Source organism: Lonchura striata, chromosome 3 (genome assembly GCF_046129695.1).
Source record: "Lonchura striata isolate bLonStr1 chromosome 3, bLonStr1.mat, whole genome shotgun sequence".
Taxonomy (NCBI): Eukaryota; Metazoa; Chordata; class Aves; order Passeriformes; family Estrildidae; genus Lonchura; species Lonchura striata.
The window spans coordinates 17,212,806-17,230,095 of NC_134605.1; the positions used below are offsets into that span (position 1 = coordinate 17,212,806).

Here is a 17,290-nt window from a genome sequence, read left to right on the forward strand (position 1 = left end):
TACCGAGAGTTGCTGGTTGAAGTTTAGAGATCAAACACTCTAAAGCAAAATGGTTTTGTTTCTTCGCTGTTCAAATCCAGACATCAGACTGAGCTTTAAAAAGCTCAAACACAGCTTGTGGTGCAGTAGGATGTCGATAATGAATTTGTTATTTCTTGAGTGCCTTTTGATACCCATCTTGAATACACCATAATTAAGATGCTTTAGAAAGATAGAAGGAATGCAAAGGAAAGCACAGGCCATTACAGTCAGACCTGAGGAACAGACAGCAAAGGGTTATAACAATCAAAGTGCTCTGCATGCTTCAAAGGGATACTTTCATATTGTGTCTTTCTTTTGCATTCAGCATGATCTACACTCTGGTGAGCTCTTAACTGAAAGATCATTGCCAAGGACTGAAAACAACAAAGGCTGGAGGTGCAAGGACGAGTGAACCAAGGGATGCATGATTAAAAAAGGCAAAGATGAAAACTTTGAACCCAAGCAGTAAATACAGTGCATGAAAGAGAGATCCAGCAAAGAGAAGCAGAATACCATGGAAGGATGGCTAAGTTAATTCTGTTTGTCTCCTGTTTCTCAATGCATTGCAGCAAATGATTTTCAAATCCCAAGCAAACAAAAAAAATTGCAACAACGTGGGCCAGATTATACAACTATTCACCTTTGCAGGGATAATGCTGCTTGGTTTAGTGGATTCATTAAAACTATAATGCCTATAGTCCCTGCTGTCTTCCAGGAAGCAACATTTCTTTTCTTAAGGACTATTCTGGACTAAGGAAGCACAGGACAAGATGATCCTACACAGAAAGAAGAGCTGTACAACATTCTGAAAACAAGCAGTGAGTGGACTTTAGATGAGATGTGTGGCTGTCCTGCAGGGCTATTCTCATGGCACTAGTCAAACAGGGATGTCAAATCTCATGGAACTGCTTCAGTGGTTTTAGTTTTTTGGTTTTTTCCCCAGCCAAAACAACAATAACAAAAGAATTTGCAGTTTCAGTATTCTATATTCTAACTATATGCTATTCCTGCAGGTGAACATCCAGGATATTTCTGTACTTCATTTGTGATATGCCAACACCATACAGTGAGATGTAGAAATATATTGGGTTTAACCTAATCAGGCCAAGCACTTATGAGAATAGTGTTCCTCTGACTGAAAAAAAAAAAAAACCAAAACCACAAACCAGGTAAAAACTGCATAAATTTAAAGAGGATTGTAACATAGTTATTATATTCATCACAATGCTGGATAGCGAATACTGGACCAGCTAATTGTGGTCTGTATTTCTGTTTCGCAGTTTTACTTGTGCTGTAAAATTTAAGCTGGAACAAATACACAAAACGTCTTTGTCTTGTATGAGTTTCCTATTGAAAGATGTTCAGTTTTTTATAATTTAAATGTTTTAAAATTTTGTCATATAATTCTCATTCTAATTCATTTATATGGGCTGCATATCTTTATACATATATATGTATATACAAATATATACCTACATAAATACAATCTATTTACATTTTAGGTCCATCTGTTTGACAAGTCAAAGGCATCAAGTGTCCAGAACTGCTGCTAAATATATTTCAGTGCCGATCCAGGTGAACCCAGACTCATTCCCTCAAAGTCACTGGTGCTGTGGGTAGTAGCAAGGCTGTAAACTCGAGACTGATACCAGAGCTTTCACAGACATTGCTTGGCTCTAGCACTGGAAATGAGCTGATAAGGTGGGTTTCTACCAGAGGTGGGCAAAGAACAGCGTGGAGAGGCCCATCTGTCCCCTGGCTTCTTCACAGCTGGTCCTGTTAGCACGAGCTCACTGCTCACCACGTTTGTTCTGGATATTGAGAGCCAGTAGACAGAGCCTGTACCAAGCTCTGAGGTGTTTTGAGGCTGGGCACAGCAGTTCAGCTGGAGAGATGCAGTCTCACAATGGCTGCTGAGTCATCCCATGTCTGGCATGTTCCCTATGGAGCTGGAGTTACTGTGTGCCTGCAGTGCCAGGACTCACTCTGGTTTGGTCTGGCTACATTAACAGCATTAAATCCTGTTAACCAGCAAAATACAGTGGCTGCATGCTAACTCTGCTCCTGAACCATGCTAGCTCCCAAATCCTGCCTGGGCAAAGCTTGGAATGGGCTGTACAAGCATTATACTGGGGTCATTCTAACAATATTTATATGAAGTTGTCCTAAGGGCTGACATTCTTTAATTTGCAGTAGTTTCATTCTTTAATTTTCAGTAGTTTTTACTGGATGCATTTTATCTTCATACAATGTAGTATAACCAGTTCTAGAAGCATAAGGCTGCCAAATCAGATGTTGGGAAGCTGATTTGTACTCTGGTGGTTCACAGGTTTGGATTTCACCCACCACAGAGGTGGCTGAACTGCTCTTGAAATCACACTGACCCTGCAGACAATACAGAGATGTTCTCTTGGAGTGAGCCTGAGCTAAGGAGCTTCACTGCATAATTACAGAGCTAACAGATGAAGCTCTGCTGCAGTGGAATAATTAGTGCACAACCCATGAAAAGCTGATGATTGTAACTGATTTTCTTCTCTGCATCCTAACTAAAGCATCTAGTTCTACAGCAGTACTGGAACTGAATTCGCAAGAGCAAATCACAGTGAATAACTTCTAGGTGTCTTGCTACCTCATAAAACTTTCATCTCTGAGCAGGTGACTGAATCTTTCTCTGCATCTTCTAGGATTTCATAGGAGATGAAAAGAAATTACTTCAGGTTCCCTATATTCAAAATACATGCTTTCAAGTCAGTTTCATTGAAAGACTTGGAATTTTGTGAGGTTGGATGGGTGAAAGTATGATCACTTCTTGCCTGAAAACACACAGGTTTCAAATCCTGAGGTTCAGGAATGAGCTGGACTGGTAGGAGGTCAATTATTTGCGTGCAGGGCTGAGTAGAAGCTCTGTGAGTTTTTGTAACAGTCATTGGCCTGTAATTTTTGACTTTGGACAAAAAGCAGTTGTGTATGTGGGTTCTGAGTGTAATCTCAGGGACTTCAAGGACTGGATTGGATATGCTTGGTCATTTGAAAGAGGTTCTCTATTTTAGGCAACATCATCAATACACTTACCAAACTCTACTGGAAAGCAGAACACTTCATTTGATCCTACTACTGCCTTGAGTTTCCAGGATTTCACTGCTCTGGTACTTGATTTTTTTTTTTTTTTTTTTTTTTTTAATTTCCAGAATAAATTTATTCTTAGATAATTTATTCTACTTGCTTTTGAGCCAACATTAGCCTACTTACACTTTCTCTCATGCTGCCTAAGATTTCAATATACAGAGAAAGAAGTCCTTTTCACCCTCCATTCTGTTAAAAGTGAGCTGTCTTGTGTCCTCCCATAGAAAACTCTATGTCTTCTTTAAAGAGTTTTTCTGTTGTCTTTCCAGTCAAATAAATCTTTCTTAAGAGTGGATAATCACAGCTGGCAGAGCATTCTGGAGAGTATCTCACTCTAATTAGTCCTTGCTGTGAATGGTCAATGAAAGCTAACAGTCTCAGTTCTTTTCAATAATACTTATTCAAAAAAGTAATCACAGAGCTCTCAAAGCATTATGTTTTTCTTTGATATAAATCTTAAAGCTGATGGAAAAACTGATTAATACTATGTTCCCTTTCATTGAATTTAGTCTGCAGAGCAAGGAGTTAGATTTGATGATCCTTGTGGGTCCCTTCCAGCTCAGGAGATTCTGTGATTCTGCTTTAACCAAAGCAAGGGAAGAATAGAAAGAATACGGTGATCTTTGGTCACAAGGAAGTGTCTTCCCCATGTCACACTTTTGAGGGAGAAACAATCTATGTTATCCTTTTTGTCTCCAGGTCCTCCTTGTTGGTTAGTGGAGGCTGGAGATTTCTTCTGCAAGCCTGCTTTCTTCCTGTCTCTTTTCCCAGAAGGCTGAATGTCATTATTTAGGAGCAGAGTTCTCTTCTTTTCACAGAGAGAAGAATCTTCTGGGATTTTTCTGATGGTACAGATAAATCCCAGAAAACACATCATCACCCTTTGCTCCTTCAGGAGCAGGTGTGAAATGAGCACGTTCTTAAATGAGTATTCATTTTCCCCAGCTGCACCATCTGTGACGTGAAAGAGGTGATACTTACATACTTACCTTGTCAACTCTTCCATACATGTTGTACTCTTTTTTTTTTTTCCTTTTTTTTTTTTTTTTTTTTTCCCAGTAACTGTTGAATCTGCTTAAAAGAAAAAGGTAAGAGGTGGAATAAAATGGGAGAGCATGAGACCTGGATGAGCTGCTTACCAAAGAGGCATCTACACAGTGTGCTCGCCTTTAGCTGCCTGTTCCTGGAAGGGATGAAAGGCAAGGTCTCCTATTTATAGTCAGGTAATTGCAGTGATGCTGAATAAATTGTTGCTGCTCTGACTGTTTCAGTTTCAAGTACAGCAAATCAGTGCTGATAGCAGAATGCTTCGCCTACAAATAATTAACTGTACTTAAGCTGTCAGAAATGTTTTTCCATCTGCTTCCTTGAGCCGTATTCTTCCTTTTGCACTAAGCCCCTCAAAGAGAAAGAAAAACTTCTTCAACCCACACCTTACAGAAACTCAGAAACTGCTCTGAGGTTGTTATGATCTGGCAATGCTTTTGGGGTCATGAGTAATTCTACACTGTTAGCAAGGGTATTAGCAATCTATTGCTTTTCCTTTCTCCATTCCATCCCCACAGAGGTATTTTTGCAAAAAAAAAATGGAAAAATCACAGCGCATGATCCAAAATCCTTGAATTTACTGGGGGTTATTTGTTGTTTCCATTTAATGGCCATTCCCTCTATGTGGGGAATAGGTTCACACTGGAAAGTCTCTAGACTTTTGTTGGTAGGATCCTATAGATCTTGATACCACATCCATTAAACTGAATTATGTTAATAGAAAGGGAACCTGCATTTTTGAGGGATCAGGGTAAAATTTCAATGCTTATGCTAAGCTCCCACAGAAAGTTATACCAACTTGGTAAAAATATGGCTACATGGAAGCTGATGGAAATCATACCTTTTGTTTCATGTGAGCCCCATGTAACACTGCGTATTTTCTACCAAGAGATTGGTGGAAATTAAAAATAGAAAAAAAACCCAGACAAATGCCAGAAGTTTAGTTAATCAAAAATGTTATTGGATGTTAGAAAAGCTTGAGTTGCTACAAATAGAACAGAAGATGAGAAGGTCAAAAGAAACCAAGAGTTGATTTTTTTTATTCTTTGGGAAGCAACAAATACTAGGCTGCCATCCATGCTGCACTGAACTTTACATTTGTGATCTCAGTCCAGATTCCTGCTCTGGTGAGTTTTTCCATCATCCATTGCTCATGAACACATTGCTCTGATTTATTTTTTTTCTGCTCAGTAACGCAGTTGCAGGTGGGAAGGAGGAAAAATTCTCCTGTGAAATACCATATTGCCCTTCTTTTCTCCCAGAAAACGTGAACATGCTGTAACAAAATTCTGATGATGTGTTTCAGTGGTACACTTCAACCAAAGACTGAAGTTTTTTGCTGCAAACAATATTTTGATGCAATTAAATAAACCACAGGTCTAGAAATATTTTTTAGTGCTTGCACACTTGAAGTAGTTATTTTATTACCTCTAATTGCTGGCCAACTTCCCATGTAAGAGAAAATATGCTTCTGTGGCCCAGCTCTGTGACTTTCTGTGACATCAAACTCTCAGTAAAACTCTGAGGAATGTAAAGTGCTTTTTAATATTTTTTTTCTAATAATGGATCCCCATATTTGAATAATATGTTATGGCAATGGAATATAGCATTAAAAGCCAACATATCTTGTTTAGTCTAAATCTCAAAGAGTTGTTGCTCCTTTTTTCCTATAAATTATCCCTAATATCACCAGTCTCCTGACAGACCTGAAGAAATTTTCCTGTCCCACTGTTCTGACAGTTTTGGTCTTTTTAAACAGATTTGCACCCAGTGATCAACAATGTGAAATGCTGACTGGAAAGAACTTTTACAACCCCAAGATTATGGAAACATTTTAAATAACACAAAAGTCATCCAGTCTCTTATGGAATGGCTCTCACCTGTGCATAGTAATGTAAAGTACCAAGCACTTAATAGTGCAACTAATACATAGTACAAGTCCTGTAGAACAAGCAAAGCAGGATTTCTCTCTGTGTTCTACGAGCTCTTGTGAGATGGAGGCATTTCTCTCTCTGAGTAGTGCCTGGTACTGCACAGCTGGAATTGGGAATTACACATCTAGATGATATTATAATCCTAAATAATGAATACTTTTTCTCATGGGAGGAAGCAATGGAATTCAGTGGAATTAGTCAAAATGCATTTGTTCCACTGCCACCAAGATGGGTACCTGACCTGGGCTGGTGTTGTGCCTCAGGGCCTGCTGACAAACTGAAGTGTGCATCAGCCTCTGAATGCATGTGGGCTGTAATTTGATGCTGCCAGAAAGCACTAAAATGTAAAGAACAGTGATCAAAACTGCTCCCCATTTCAAAATTTTACACCCTTCTAATTCATTTTGGCTTTGCCCATTTATCCTCTTTCTTTATCACACACTGGATCCTGTTTCACGCATCTTTCAGAGCTGCATTTAAAACAAACCCAGTGCGACTGAAACAGTGGCGCTGGTTCTAATCCAAATCCTTCATCTGCTTGTGGATATTTATTTGAGAATAAAATTATCCTAGTTTGGTTGTAACTAGGTACAAGTGGAAATTAGCTATTTTGATAGGCATCCTTTCATCCTAGAAAATTAATAAAGCTGCATTTGTACAGGAATTTGATGTTTAAATGTGCATTAGCACAGATTTGTTATTAGCCTAGATCAGCAGCATAGAAGTTGCCTCAATCTGGAAAAGGATGATAAATTTTTGTAGGCTGCAGAGCAGCAGAGTTGTGTTCAAGGGAGGAACATGTCCCATTTACAGGCACTGGTGTAACCTTTCATGGTGGGGTCATGCAGATTGCTGGTGGGCATTTGGCCCCTTTTAACCCTTGTTTCATCCACTACAGATTATATCACCCTTGAATTTTTCCACCTAACATTTTGATTCTAGATCCTCGAGTTCAGCCCTGAAGCAGGCTTTTTTTAATACATATTGATATATGTTTATGTTGTCTAAGACATTGCATGAGATGAACTCTAAAGGAATATAAAGTGGGTTTTATATCCCCTTTATTGTCTGTTTATAGGCTTTTAAATACTTTAGTCTTTAATTATGTGCTCCTTGATATGCACATACCCACACAGGCTATCTAAAAACTAAATAAATTCTTGTCTGTTAATATAATGAACAAAGGAAATGCTCTTCTGTTATCTTTGTGTCTTATCTGCCACATAAAGCAGGTCCAAACAGTAACATTACTTACAGGATTATACTAAACAAGAAAAGAAAGCTGTATTTCTAACATGTTAATTCAGAATACATTTTTGACAAGTGCTGCTGGCAGGTTCAGAGTTGCTGCTGTGGGATCATTGTAAGCCATGCCACCTCAGGTCATTTGAGAGCCTTTTCTCAAGGGATGTCAAAGATATTCCCTGAATGTGCTCTTTCTCTGAATCTTTGGCCTTGAAAACATAGATGCAGTTAGCAAGGTCTGCAGGAGAAAACAAAAGCTGATTAGTCCTGCCTGTCACCCAGAGCACTGTCATAATCCCAGCAGCATTCAATGCTTTGGTTTTGATTACCTGTGGAGGAATCTGTTGAATTTTCTAGCATGTGTTTGCCTTATGAGAGCAGCCAGTGCCCCTTTATGTTAATTATTAAATAAGATTGTTAAGTTGTATTGGAAAATGTGACTAATTCTTTCAAAACCTGTTGCCTTTAAGTAGAAGCAGTATTTATCCTCCAAAAGCTTCCTGAAGTGGTAGTGGCAGCAGCAGAATTTTAATGTACCCTCTCTCATTCATCATTTGAAGTCTACAACAACAAGTGATGAATCTTTGATGAACCTTGTCACGCTTCCTTTGGATTGTAATAGCAGTTTTATAAGCTTCAAAGAAGTTCAGAAGTAATTTGCTATGACTGTATCTACTTTTTTTTTTAAATCTATGAGCACTCAGCCCAGCACTGATACATCACTGGATTAGAAAGCCTTGTCCCTGTGTTTCTGTTGTAAATGAAAACCTGTGTGCCATATATTACAAGTATATTTTCCAGAGAAATCCCAAAAAAAGCTGCCAGACCACAGAGATCCCTTTAAATAAATAAATAAATAAATAAATAAATAATAAATCTATTGATAGTATCTAGAGACAATCTCTTATTCTGGAGCACTGGAAGCAATTATGAATTGATGATGCTTCTTTTTATTTGATTGTAGGGCTCTGTTTTTTCTCTGCAGCATGCTTTGACACCCATGAAACACACTTCTATCTCCAGCAGATAGGGGTAGAGATTTTATCAGAGATAAAGAGTGTGTTCTCAAATGAGGACATTACTTTTGTCATTTCTTGTTTTGTCATCCTGTTTTTGTGCCTTGCTGTGCTAGAGGCTAGAGTCGGAACTACTGAGCACACTGTTTACTGTTAACACAACCTTTGCAGTCACCACTATTGTTGGCTACAAAAATAACTTGCCCTTTTAAAAGAAGTTTGCTCTGAAACTTTATGACTTGCAGAAACTCTGGATATAGTTTCTATCCAGAATTAAAGCACATCTGCACGGCTGCCATGTTTCAAGCCTTTCAAAATGACAGAGCAACCAGTCTACAAAAGATTCCTGGCACTCTGCAAAGCCCAAATGGAGCAGAGCTGCTTTGCCACGTCCTTGCCAATGACTGAGGGCGATGTGCTCTTGGTTGGACTCCATCCTGCCTTGCTGATTCTGGCTGCTGGAATGGTTCCCAACGGGGAACTGCTGGCCAGGCTGAGATCAGCTGTCTTACCCTGTTAAATGATGGGCTACTCTGCCAGCTCTAGCTGTGTTTCCCCAGTGGTTCAGTTCAGCAATACATCAAAGGGATGCAGCAACACTGGAGAGGTACAGCAAAAATATACAGGTTGTTTTGTGGGTTTCTGCTGGTTGGTGGTGAGGCTACAGACTCCTTAAATCGTCTCAGGGCAGGCAGGTATGTATCAATTCTACCCAAATACAAATATTTCCGTTTCAGTCACCGATGACTTAACAAGGCTTTATGAGCAGAGGTAAGTGTATCAGGGAAACTTCTTCATCAATAGTGGGTGAAAGAGGTGACCAAACGATACTGGAAGTGTTATGTTCTCTTTTAAGCCTGACTTTGAGTCTGCAGTTGCTCCAGAATGTTCAGAAAACTCTCACAGTGTCAGTCTTTGTAATTTAGCTAGGAGATCAGCAAGACAGAAGATCCTGATGTATCACCTTTACAATATTAATTATCAAATTCTGTGATGAGTAACAATATCTTTTGTTAGTGAGCAATATCAGAGTTCTTTGTGCTTCTGCACCTATTTTTATATGCCTCATCTCGCTTTTTGTGATGCCATAGCTGCATATATTTTTGGCTGGGGTGATATCAACATTTTCATATTCTCTGTGTTATTCATTGTTCTACTTCACATGCAGCTGTGCGTGGTTTTCTTTTTCCTCTGTTTAAATTGCAGCTGTCATGCAGGAGTCTTCCCTGACCTCTCCAACTCTGATAACCTGTTGGGCAGATACCCAGCTGGGCAGATTGAACTGAGATTGGTCCAGTTGGGCCAATTCCTTACTTGGATTTGGAATCCAAAACAGCTACTTTTAAAAGTGAAATACCTTGCAATCTCTGCTCTGGCTTCTGATTCTGCAGAAGAAGACAAGTACACCCCCAAATGGAAATATCGCTCATCCCAATTTCTTAAGCCAGGAGATGCAGATTTGGGAGTGGGAGAGGCAGAGGGAGAGGAGGACCACAGAAGTGGACGGAGAAAATTAACCTTGGAGGGAAGCAGGAGAGTATGACAAAAGCAAAACATCTGTTCTTCCCAAACAGCCAGTTCTGTTCCTCCAATCTGAGGAGGCTGCTTTGTTTTAATAATCAGTGTTATGGGTAGGTGGTCATCTGAACAGGCCCACCAAACCTTTTTTGGGGTAGATCTTTTGTGTCATTGCTGCAAATGTGATAAGCAGATGAACTATTGTACTCTGACACAGGCTCAGTGTGTAATGATGGCCAACTGGCCTAAAAATTCTATGCTGCTGTTATTTCATCCCTGCCATAGAGATTAAAATACAGTATCTCGACACCACATTGTCAGGTTTATCTATAGCTTGCAAAAGAATTTGAATGCATCAAGTGTGGCACATTTCACTAATAAAATAAATCCTTTTCTAATGAATAGAGGCAGCATACTTTAATATTTCAAATACTTGACAGGGGAGCCTCGGTTTATTTCTGGTTCCCCTAGTGACTTATTGTCAATGAGGCATCACTTCATTTTTAAGAACACTGATTTTTCCCTCTCTTCAAATTTGGTTGAGTGTTGAAACATCCTGCTTTGTGATGTATAAGGAAATTTCCAGATGGAGAATACCAGAGAGGAAAGCACATTATCACAGCTCACAAGTGCTGCGTACCCTTCAGAGGATTTTGAATGGTTAACAAATTGCATGTCTTCTTATGAAAACTGCCTTGGCAGCAGAAGTCTTAAAAATGGCACTGTGAAAATGATGGCATTGTTTTTAGGAAATTGTAAATCCTTATTTGCATAATAGCCCAGCAAGTTCATCTGCTCAGATCCTGCTTGCAAGAAAACCAATGCATTTTGTTGGGTTGTGACAAAGGGCACAGAAGTTTTCCAGGTCTGACTGCAGGCTGGCTCCCAGGGTTATAATACTTGGCTGGTGGTTCTCAGAGTTACTTCATTTTATTCACATTCATCAAGTGAAGGGGGAGACAAAGACTCTCCTGTAATCCTGTAATTTGGGTTGGTGAAATCAATTCCCTGGAGGATCCCAGAATGAAAACTCATGTAACCAATATTGGGGCCTGACAAGTGATCAGTCATCTCAATTACCAAAGTGAGCTTTTGCTCTCAGCAGCACAGCAGGTTGAGCTCTGACTTACAGAAACAATTTCTTATAGTGGATCAAAGATCCATTAATTTTCATTTGGAGTATTTATTAGACAAGTTGGTCTTGCACAGTGGTATAGCAATTCCATTATATTTCTAGCCAAAATATTACAGTTAAAAACAAAAAACGCATTATATACTGGCTATTTATTATGATATCAGAAAGTTTGGTTTAACTTTTGATAAGTCCATAAGGAGATGTTCTAGTTCTGTTCTCTGAATTTTGAACAGCAGCTCCCAGGGTGGGACTGGGTGATTCTCACCAGTGATGTGCTAACACATAAATTTTCAGAGCTCTTTAAAATCCTGGGGTGAAGAACAAAATTGAGTTAAAGTTGATTTGGTTTGGATTTCATTTATTGTAGGAATTGCAAGTCCCTTCCTATCTCCATAGCAGCAAATATTTCAAAGGCAATATCTATAAACTTTTACTATCTTATCTTTTTCTCTGAAACAATTGTAAGAGTAGAATTACTCTTAATTTTCTACATTAAATTTACTGTCTGAGACCAAGCTGTGCTGGATCCTGAACAACTCAATTTTATATCTCTGTTCTCAGACAAAATAATTTTGGTTTTACAATGAGATTGAACTCTTCATTTGGTTATTTGTAATTTAAGAATATTCTGCCTAGGTCCTAATTTGGCTTTCTTGTTTCCAAGTTCCTTCCAGTCATTTGCAGAGGGAAAGGTTTATAAACTCTTGCTAAAGACAAGAGGTGAAAAATAAGAAACAAATACTAATTTCTGTTTATAAATTTAAAAGATATTATGTTATTGAAAAAAGTTTTTCTCTATTTATCTCTGTTGCACTGGTAGTATCTTGTGGAAAATACTCTGGCTCAGTTTACACAGGAGCTAATTGATGATTAGCCTGATGCAGCCAGAGGACAGCTTCACTTCCCTGCTGTTTTTTGGGGTTTTTTTTGCCTCTAAGCAGCTCAGGAAAGGCAAAAGGAAGAAGCTGTACTGCTAAAACCACTGAAAAATGGGAAAAAAGGTGAAAAACACACATGCACAAAAGACCCCCGCAAACACAAAAAATCTAGAGATGCTCTGATAAACCTTATCCCTGTTTCATGATGGAGATTCAAGAAGTCAGAGGGGTGAATGACTAAGTCTGGGCTTCAAAATATGTCCCTCCAACTTCTTTAAAAATTCCACCTTACTGATGAGATATTTGCTGCCTGCTTGAGGACTGTGATGGCCCAAGTCCCTCATCCCAAGAAATGCTGACATTTGGCACATTGGGCATTAAACAGCAGGTAAGGGAGGAACTAAACAAAGCCATCAGCTATCCACTGAGCTATCACTATCACTCTATCACTCTCAGCTATCCACCAAGCACATCAAACATTCTCAGAGAGATTTAAAGAATAAAGACACTATTTGCCTAATTACTTGCATAGTTAACTGATTGTTTTGACAGTAAAATTACTTTAATTTAGATATCTGATCACATAGGACATTATTTTTTTTACTTTTTTTAATTCATCACTTCTTGCCCTGCTACCATTCCATTCTGTGTTCCCATGGAGTTTAATCCTCATGTCTCTAAAATATTAAAACCACTTGAGGCACAAGGTCAATGTAGCTATACAGACAGTGAATGCTAATGCAGGTGCTGTGCTTCATATCCGGACTGAGGCTTCCAGGAGGAGGAGGGATCAGGAAACCTTTCAAATGCTGCACCAACATTGACAGCTTTATTATAATGTAAATCAAATAAGAGGAAACATGTTTAACAAAACATCAGAGTTTGCTGGAGTTTTTTTGTTATTTAGGAAATACCACATTTGAAATGGAATTTAAATTTGTGGTTTGTATTAAGTGGATGCCTAAATGCAGCTGTACAGTGATGTATACAGGGAGTTAACTGTTAGAACACTTGTGTGAATGGCAAAATCTGTGTACAAACCATCATGTGTAACAGACTGTGACTTATTTCTTGGCATGTAAAGCTGCCTACATGGAATTCAGAGTTGCCTGGCAAGGGTCAGCAGCTGCAGCTTCCAAGAGCTGCTGTTGCACTTATGTATTACCACAGTAACTGAGTAGAACTCAAATATTTGGTGGGTCCTCATATTGTCTCACTGAACTAGAAGGACCTGGTGATAAAGGCATTTATTCAGCATCTGTCTCTGGGATCAGGAGGAAAGAGTAAAGGTAGGGAGAGAAGCAGGCAAATAATCAGGCAAAATTAATTGATGGAAGAGAGGCAAAAATCCACTTGACAATGGAGAAGGACAGACAGGTAGCCAGGGGAATTTGAAATTATAAATAAATCTGTTCTGTCTGTCCATTATATGTCCCACTGCTCATCTGAGTTCCAAGAAAACGCAATTCCAAGCATGGAGATTGGGAAGATTGTAATTATTCAGAGCACAGGAGCGAAATAATCGTGACAAGTGCTGAACTGGAGCTTGCTCATTTCAATTTCTAATCAGACCTGTGCATGGCACAGAATAAACGATAATTATAAGCACTGCAGGAGCTTGTTGCTGTCATGACTGAAGTCTGATCATTCTGTATATGTTATTTAATTAAATTTGCTTATAAATCCCACATTGAAGATAAGACCTAAAGTTGTTCTTTTAATCCATCAAAAATTCTTGGCCCAAATTGCTCCATCATGCTTTCTTCCCCGGAAAAACCAGCTAGTAGTTAAATCTGTTATTTTTATTGTAACAGTCTGCTCCTTTCAAACTCATTCATGCATTGAAGCCAAAGGCTGAGTATTCCACAGTGACTTAAATTTTGACTTGTTTTTATTAAGTGTAACGGGTCTGATTAGCTATTTATGGAGGCAATCATACAGCCATTGGTGCAGAGCATCTGAATACTTTCAACAGTACCAAAATGATCAGGATTTCCAGCCTTAGGGGATTGTATTTCTGATTTCAGGTTTAACAGCTTGGAGGCTGTACAGAAATCGTGCAAGCACAAGCACCTCACAAGTTCTTTCCCAGCTTGAGAAAGGTCTGTAGATGGAAGTTTGGGGCAGAAGAACAGTTCAGAGAACCAGTGAGGCTCAGCTCTGCCACTGCTCAGACTTTGGCCTCTGGGGTTTTTTTTGACTTTTTTCTCCCTTCGTTTTTTTGTTCATTAACTTCAACATAGCCTGAATTTTACATAAAGAATTGAAGGGACTCAGCAGTGAAAGTGGTCACTTCTTTGAAGGGTTTGTGCTTCTAGCCATCAGTGACTACTAAATGCTAGTATTTCTTACCTTCTTGAGGAGAAGCCTTAACATTCTAGATTTCCCTTTTGTTAAAAATCCAGAATTATGTCCCTAGAGGTGGTGTTGAGCCAACAATTTTCTTTAAAAGAATTAATTTACCTTTTGCATATTATTGGTTTTTTTTTTCCCAGACTGACTTATGATGGTTTTATTCTTCTTACAGTTTTGATATCTTTTTTCCCCATCTCAAAATGCAAACTATCAACTGATGATGTTTATATGGCTTGATAAAACTCCCTTTTTTTCTTTTTGCCAGCAAAATGTATCCTGACACATAAACTAATTGAAATTAACTTCACATAATGGTCATTTGTCATAAAAACTGTTTCCTAATATTAATCACAGAATGTTTTTTATTGGAATGGATCTTTAAGATCACTCAGTTCTAACACCCCTGCCATGGGCAGGAGCACGTTTTCCTAGACCAGGTTGCTCAAAGCCACACCCAGCCTGGCCTTGAGCACTTCCAGGGATGGGGCATCCACAGATTCTCTGGGAAACCTGTGCCTGTGCCTCACCACCCTCACAGCAAAGAATGTTATCCTAATAGCTCACCTGAACCTACCTGCTTTCAGGTAGAAACATTCCCCCTTGTCCTGTTCCTAACTCCAGGTCTGCAGTCCCTGCCTCTGCATCTGGTGCTGTTTGTTATCACAAGCTGCTTGATGGGAAAAGGGCTGATTAGAATTTGTGATGGTCTTTGAGAAGTAAAGTGGTTTCACAGTGGTCTGGCATATTTTATGGGTTTCATATGATACATTCTCTCTTAACTACAAAGGATCCTTCAAGTAAAAATAACCTTTGTTCTTGGAATTCATTAACACATGCAGCACAGAGGCTGCCACACCTCTACATGTTTATGTCCATATTTTAATTGGCACTGGACTGCACTGAGATATCAATTTCAGTTGGCTAAATCCAATTTATATACGAGATGTGAGTACAGACCTCTGTATTGTTTTAATTAATGTGGTCTCTGTCCAACTAGTGTTCATAAAACAAATAATTTATTATAGCTTGCACTCAACTTTCTTGTTTTTCAAAGAAAAACATTTTATTCAACTACTTTAAAAGTCTTTAATGAAGGTTAATTGCATAGTTACAGTAATGTATTGTCCACTTTGTGAAAAAATTGCAATTAAATAAGGATAAGATTTTGGATGAGAAACCTATAATTTTAAATTAATAACAACAGTAAATGACAAAATTCGGTACAAATTCAGTTTCATCACTTCCAGCTTGACCACATCTCCTGTACTCTTCTCCGGTTACCACTGTGGCAAGTTTAAATGTTTAAATGTGTCCAGGTCAAGCCTAGAAAATTTACTTTTCTATTTCTAATGCCAGAAAGGCCCCTATGCTTTTCTGCTTAACTTAGCCTAGAGGCAGTTTTTCATACTCAATCTTTTTTTTTTTTTTTCCTCCCAAGCATAATAGTTCATAAATTTTCTCATGCATTTTCCTTTTTTGATGCAGCCAGAGCAAAGAATTCCCATATTCCCAGGATTGCAGGGAGATGAGAGTTGTTATTCTGCTGAAGGAGGGGAAGAGGGCAGGTCCTGATGTGTTTGATATCACGTGTGTGTGTGTGAAGCCATGCATGGGTGAGGAACAAAGCACTCCTACCTAACAAAGCTGCTCTCCTGCTGGCTCTTGGGAAGGGGAATGTGATGCTGCAGAGCATTTTGGTGTGTTTCTTTGGTTTTGTCGGGGCAAACTTGCCAGGAAAACAATGCCTTTTGCACTCAGGAGCTAGTGATCATTGTAATAAATTGTCTAAAAAGCACAACTACCAAGGAAAGATTTTCTAGCTGCTTTATTTTGAGCATGAACATAGATACACACTGCCCAAATACTTCATGATTAATTAATGTTTTGTGAGTCTGAAGCCCCTTAATTAGACCAACAGTTTGACTGCATTCAACAATTTAGGATGTAATTTATATTAGAAATGCCCATAGTAATTATCAAGACTGGAAAAAAAGACGACCCAGACAGGATTTAACTCAAAAATTGTCAGCAAAAGAAATTAAATAAACACTCAATGTTCCTGGGAGATGAGAAAAGTAAGTTCCTGATCACTCCCTCACTGGGAGATTTTAGGCAGAACTGGTTTGTCGTGCTAATTCAAGGATTGCTTCCTGATATTAAACCCCCCTCTTTCCTTGTCCTCTACATAGTTTCAAATTGTGAAATCCTTTAAGAGTATACCTGTAATATCAGTGAAAACCTGCCAGATTTCTACATAAAAATAACTGTGTCTCAGAAAGTGACCTTTGTATACATCTTCTAGAGGAAGCAGCTATAAATCATTAACTATCTAATAAGAATTTACTCAATACATTAATCATAATTAACTTTTGGGGGTTTTTAAACAGCTTGTCTTAGGGTATGTGATCCCAGGCTCATGTCTATGGCACAACGAAGCACAGAAGCACCAAGGCAGATGGGGGAAGCCCAAATAACTCAGAGGTTATTTCCTTAGGGGGGGTGTGACACATTACAGACACCAAACTCCATGTCTGGCTGTTGTCCTGAGGGAGGGGACTCTGTTCTGTGTTTGTGTTTGCATTTCAGTGCTGGGGACCGTGGGTCACAACAGGGGCCACTGTCTCTGTGCCCACAGTGGAAGGGATGGGGGTCCCCAGCTGCTGCCTGGTGCATGTGCCAGGGGTGAGCACAGCTAACCCTAACCCTGTTGTGAGTCTGGGTCGTGCACTGGAGAGATCAGCATCAAAGGTGGCTGCTGCAGGGACCAGGTGGTCCAAGGCAGCTCCCAGAGAGAGCCTGGGTCTGGGGCTGACTGACACAAGTTTGTAGGTCTGTTTCTCTCTGTGGGTGGAAATGGGGCTGAAAGGATCCAAGGGCCAGCTGCTGGGGCCATGATGTGTGTGCATGTTTGGATTTTCCACTACTGGACCCTCCTCCTGATGGTCCAGAGAGGGGAGCAGGATGAGGCCATTGGTGCTGCCCTGTGCATGCAGGAGTGTGTCTGGCTGAGGGAAGGTG

At 39.3% G+C, this 17,290-nt stretch overlaps 1 protein-coding gene across 3 annotated transcripts in view; it reads left to right on the plus strand.

Moving 5' to 3' along the window:
* The window catches only part of CNIH3 (cornichon family AMPA receptor auxiliary protein 3), a 56,544-nt gene extending 42,939 nt beyond the window's left edge, over window positions 1–13,605 (plus strand). The window contains exons 6-7 of one of the 3 annotated variants that reach the window (XR_013339649.1): window positions 347–1,722; window positions 3,072–13,605. Coding sequence is in view for 1 of the 3 variants with exons in the window: in XM_031504269.2 (XP_031360129.1) it covers window positions 347–374 (28 nt within the window). In the remaining 2 variants the exon portion in view is untranslated. Of the gene's footprint in view, window positions 1–346 lie in introns of all 3 variants that reach the window. The other 2 variants (XR_004147979.2, XM_031504269.2) reach the window with 2 other exon arrangements.
* The last annotated feature ends 3,685 nt before the right edge of the window (window positions 13,606–17,290 follow it).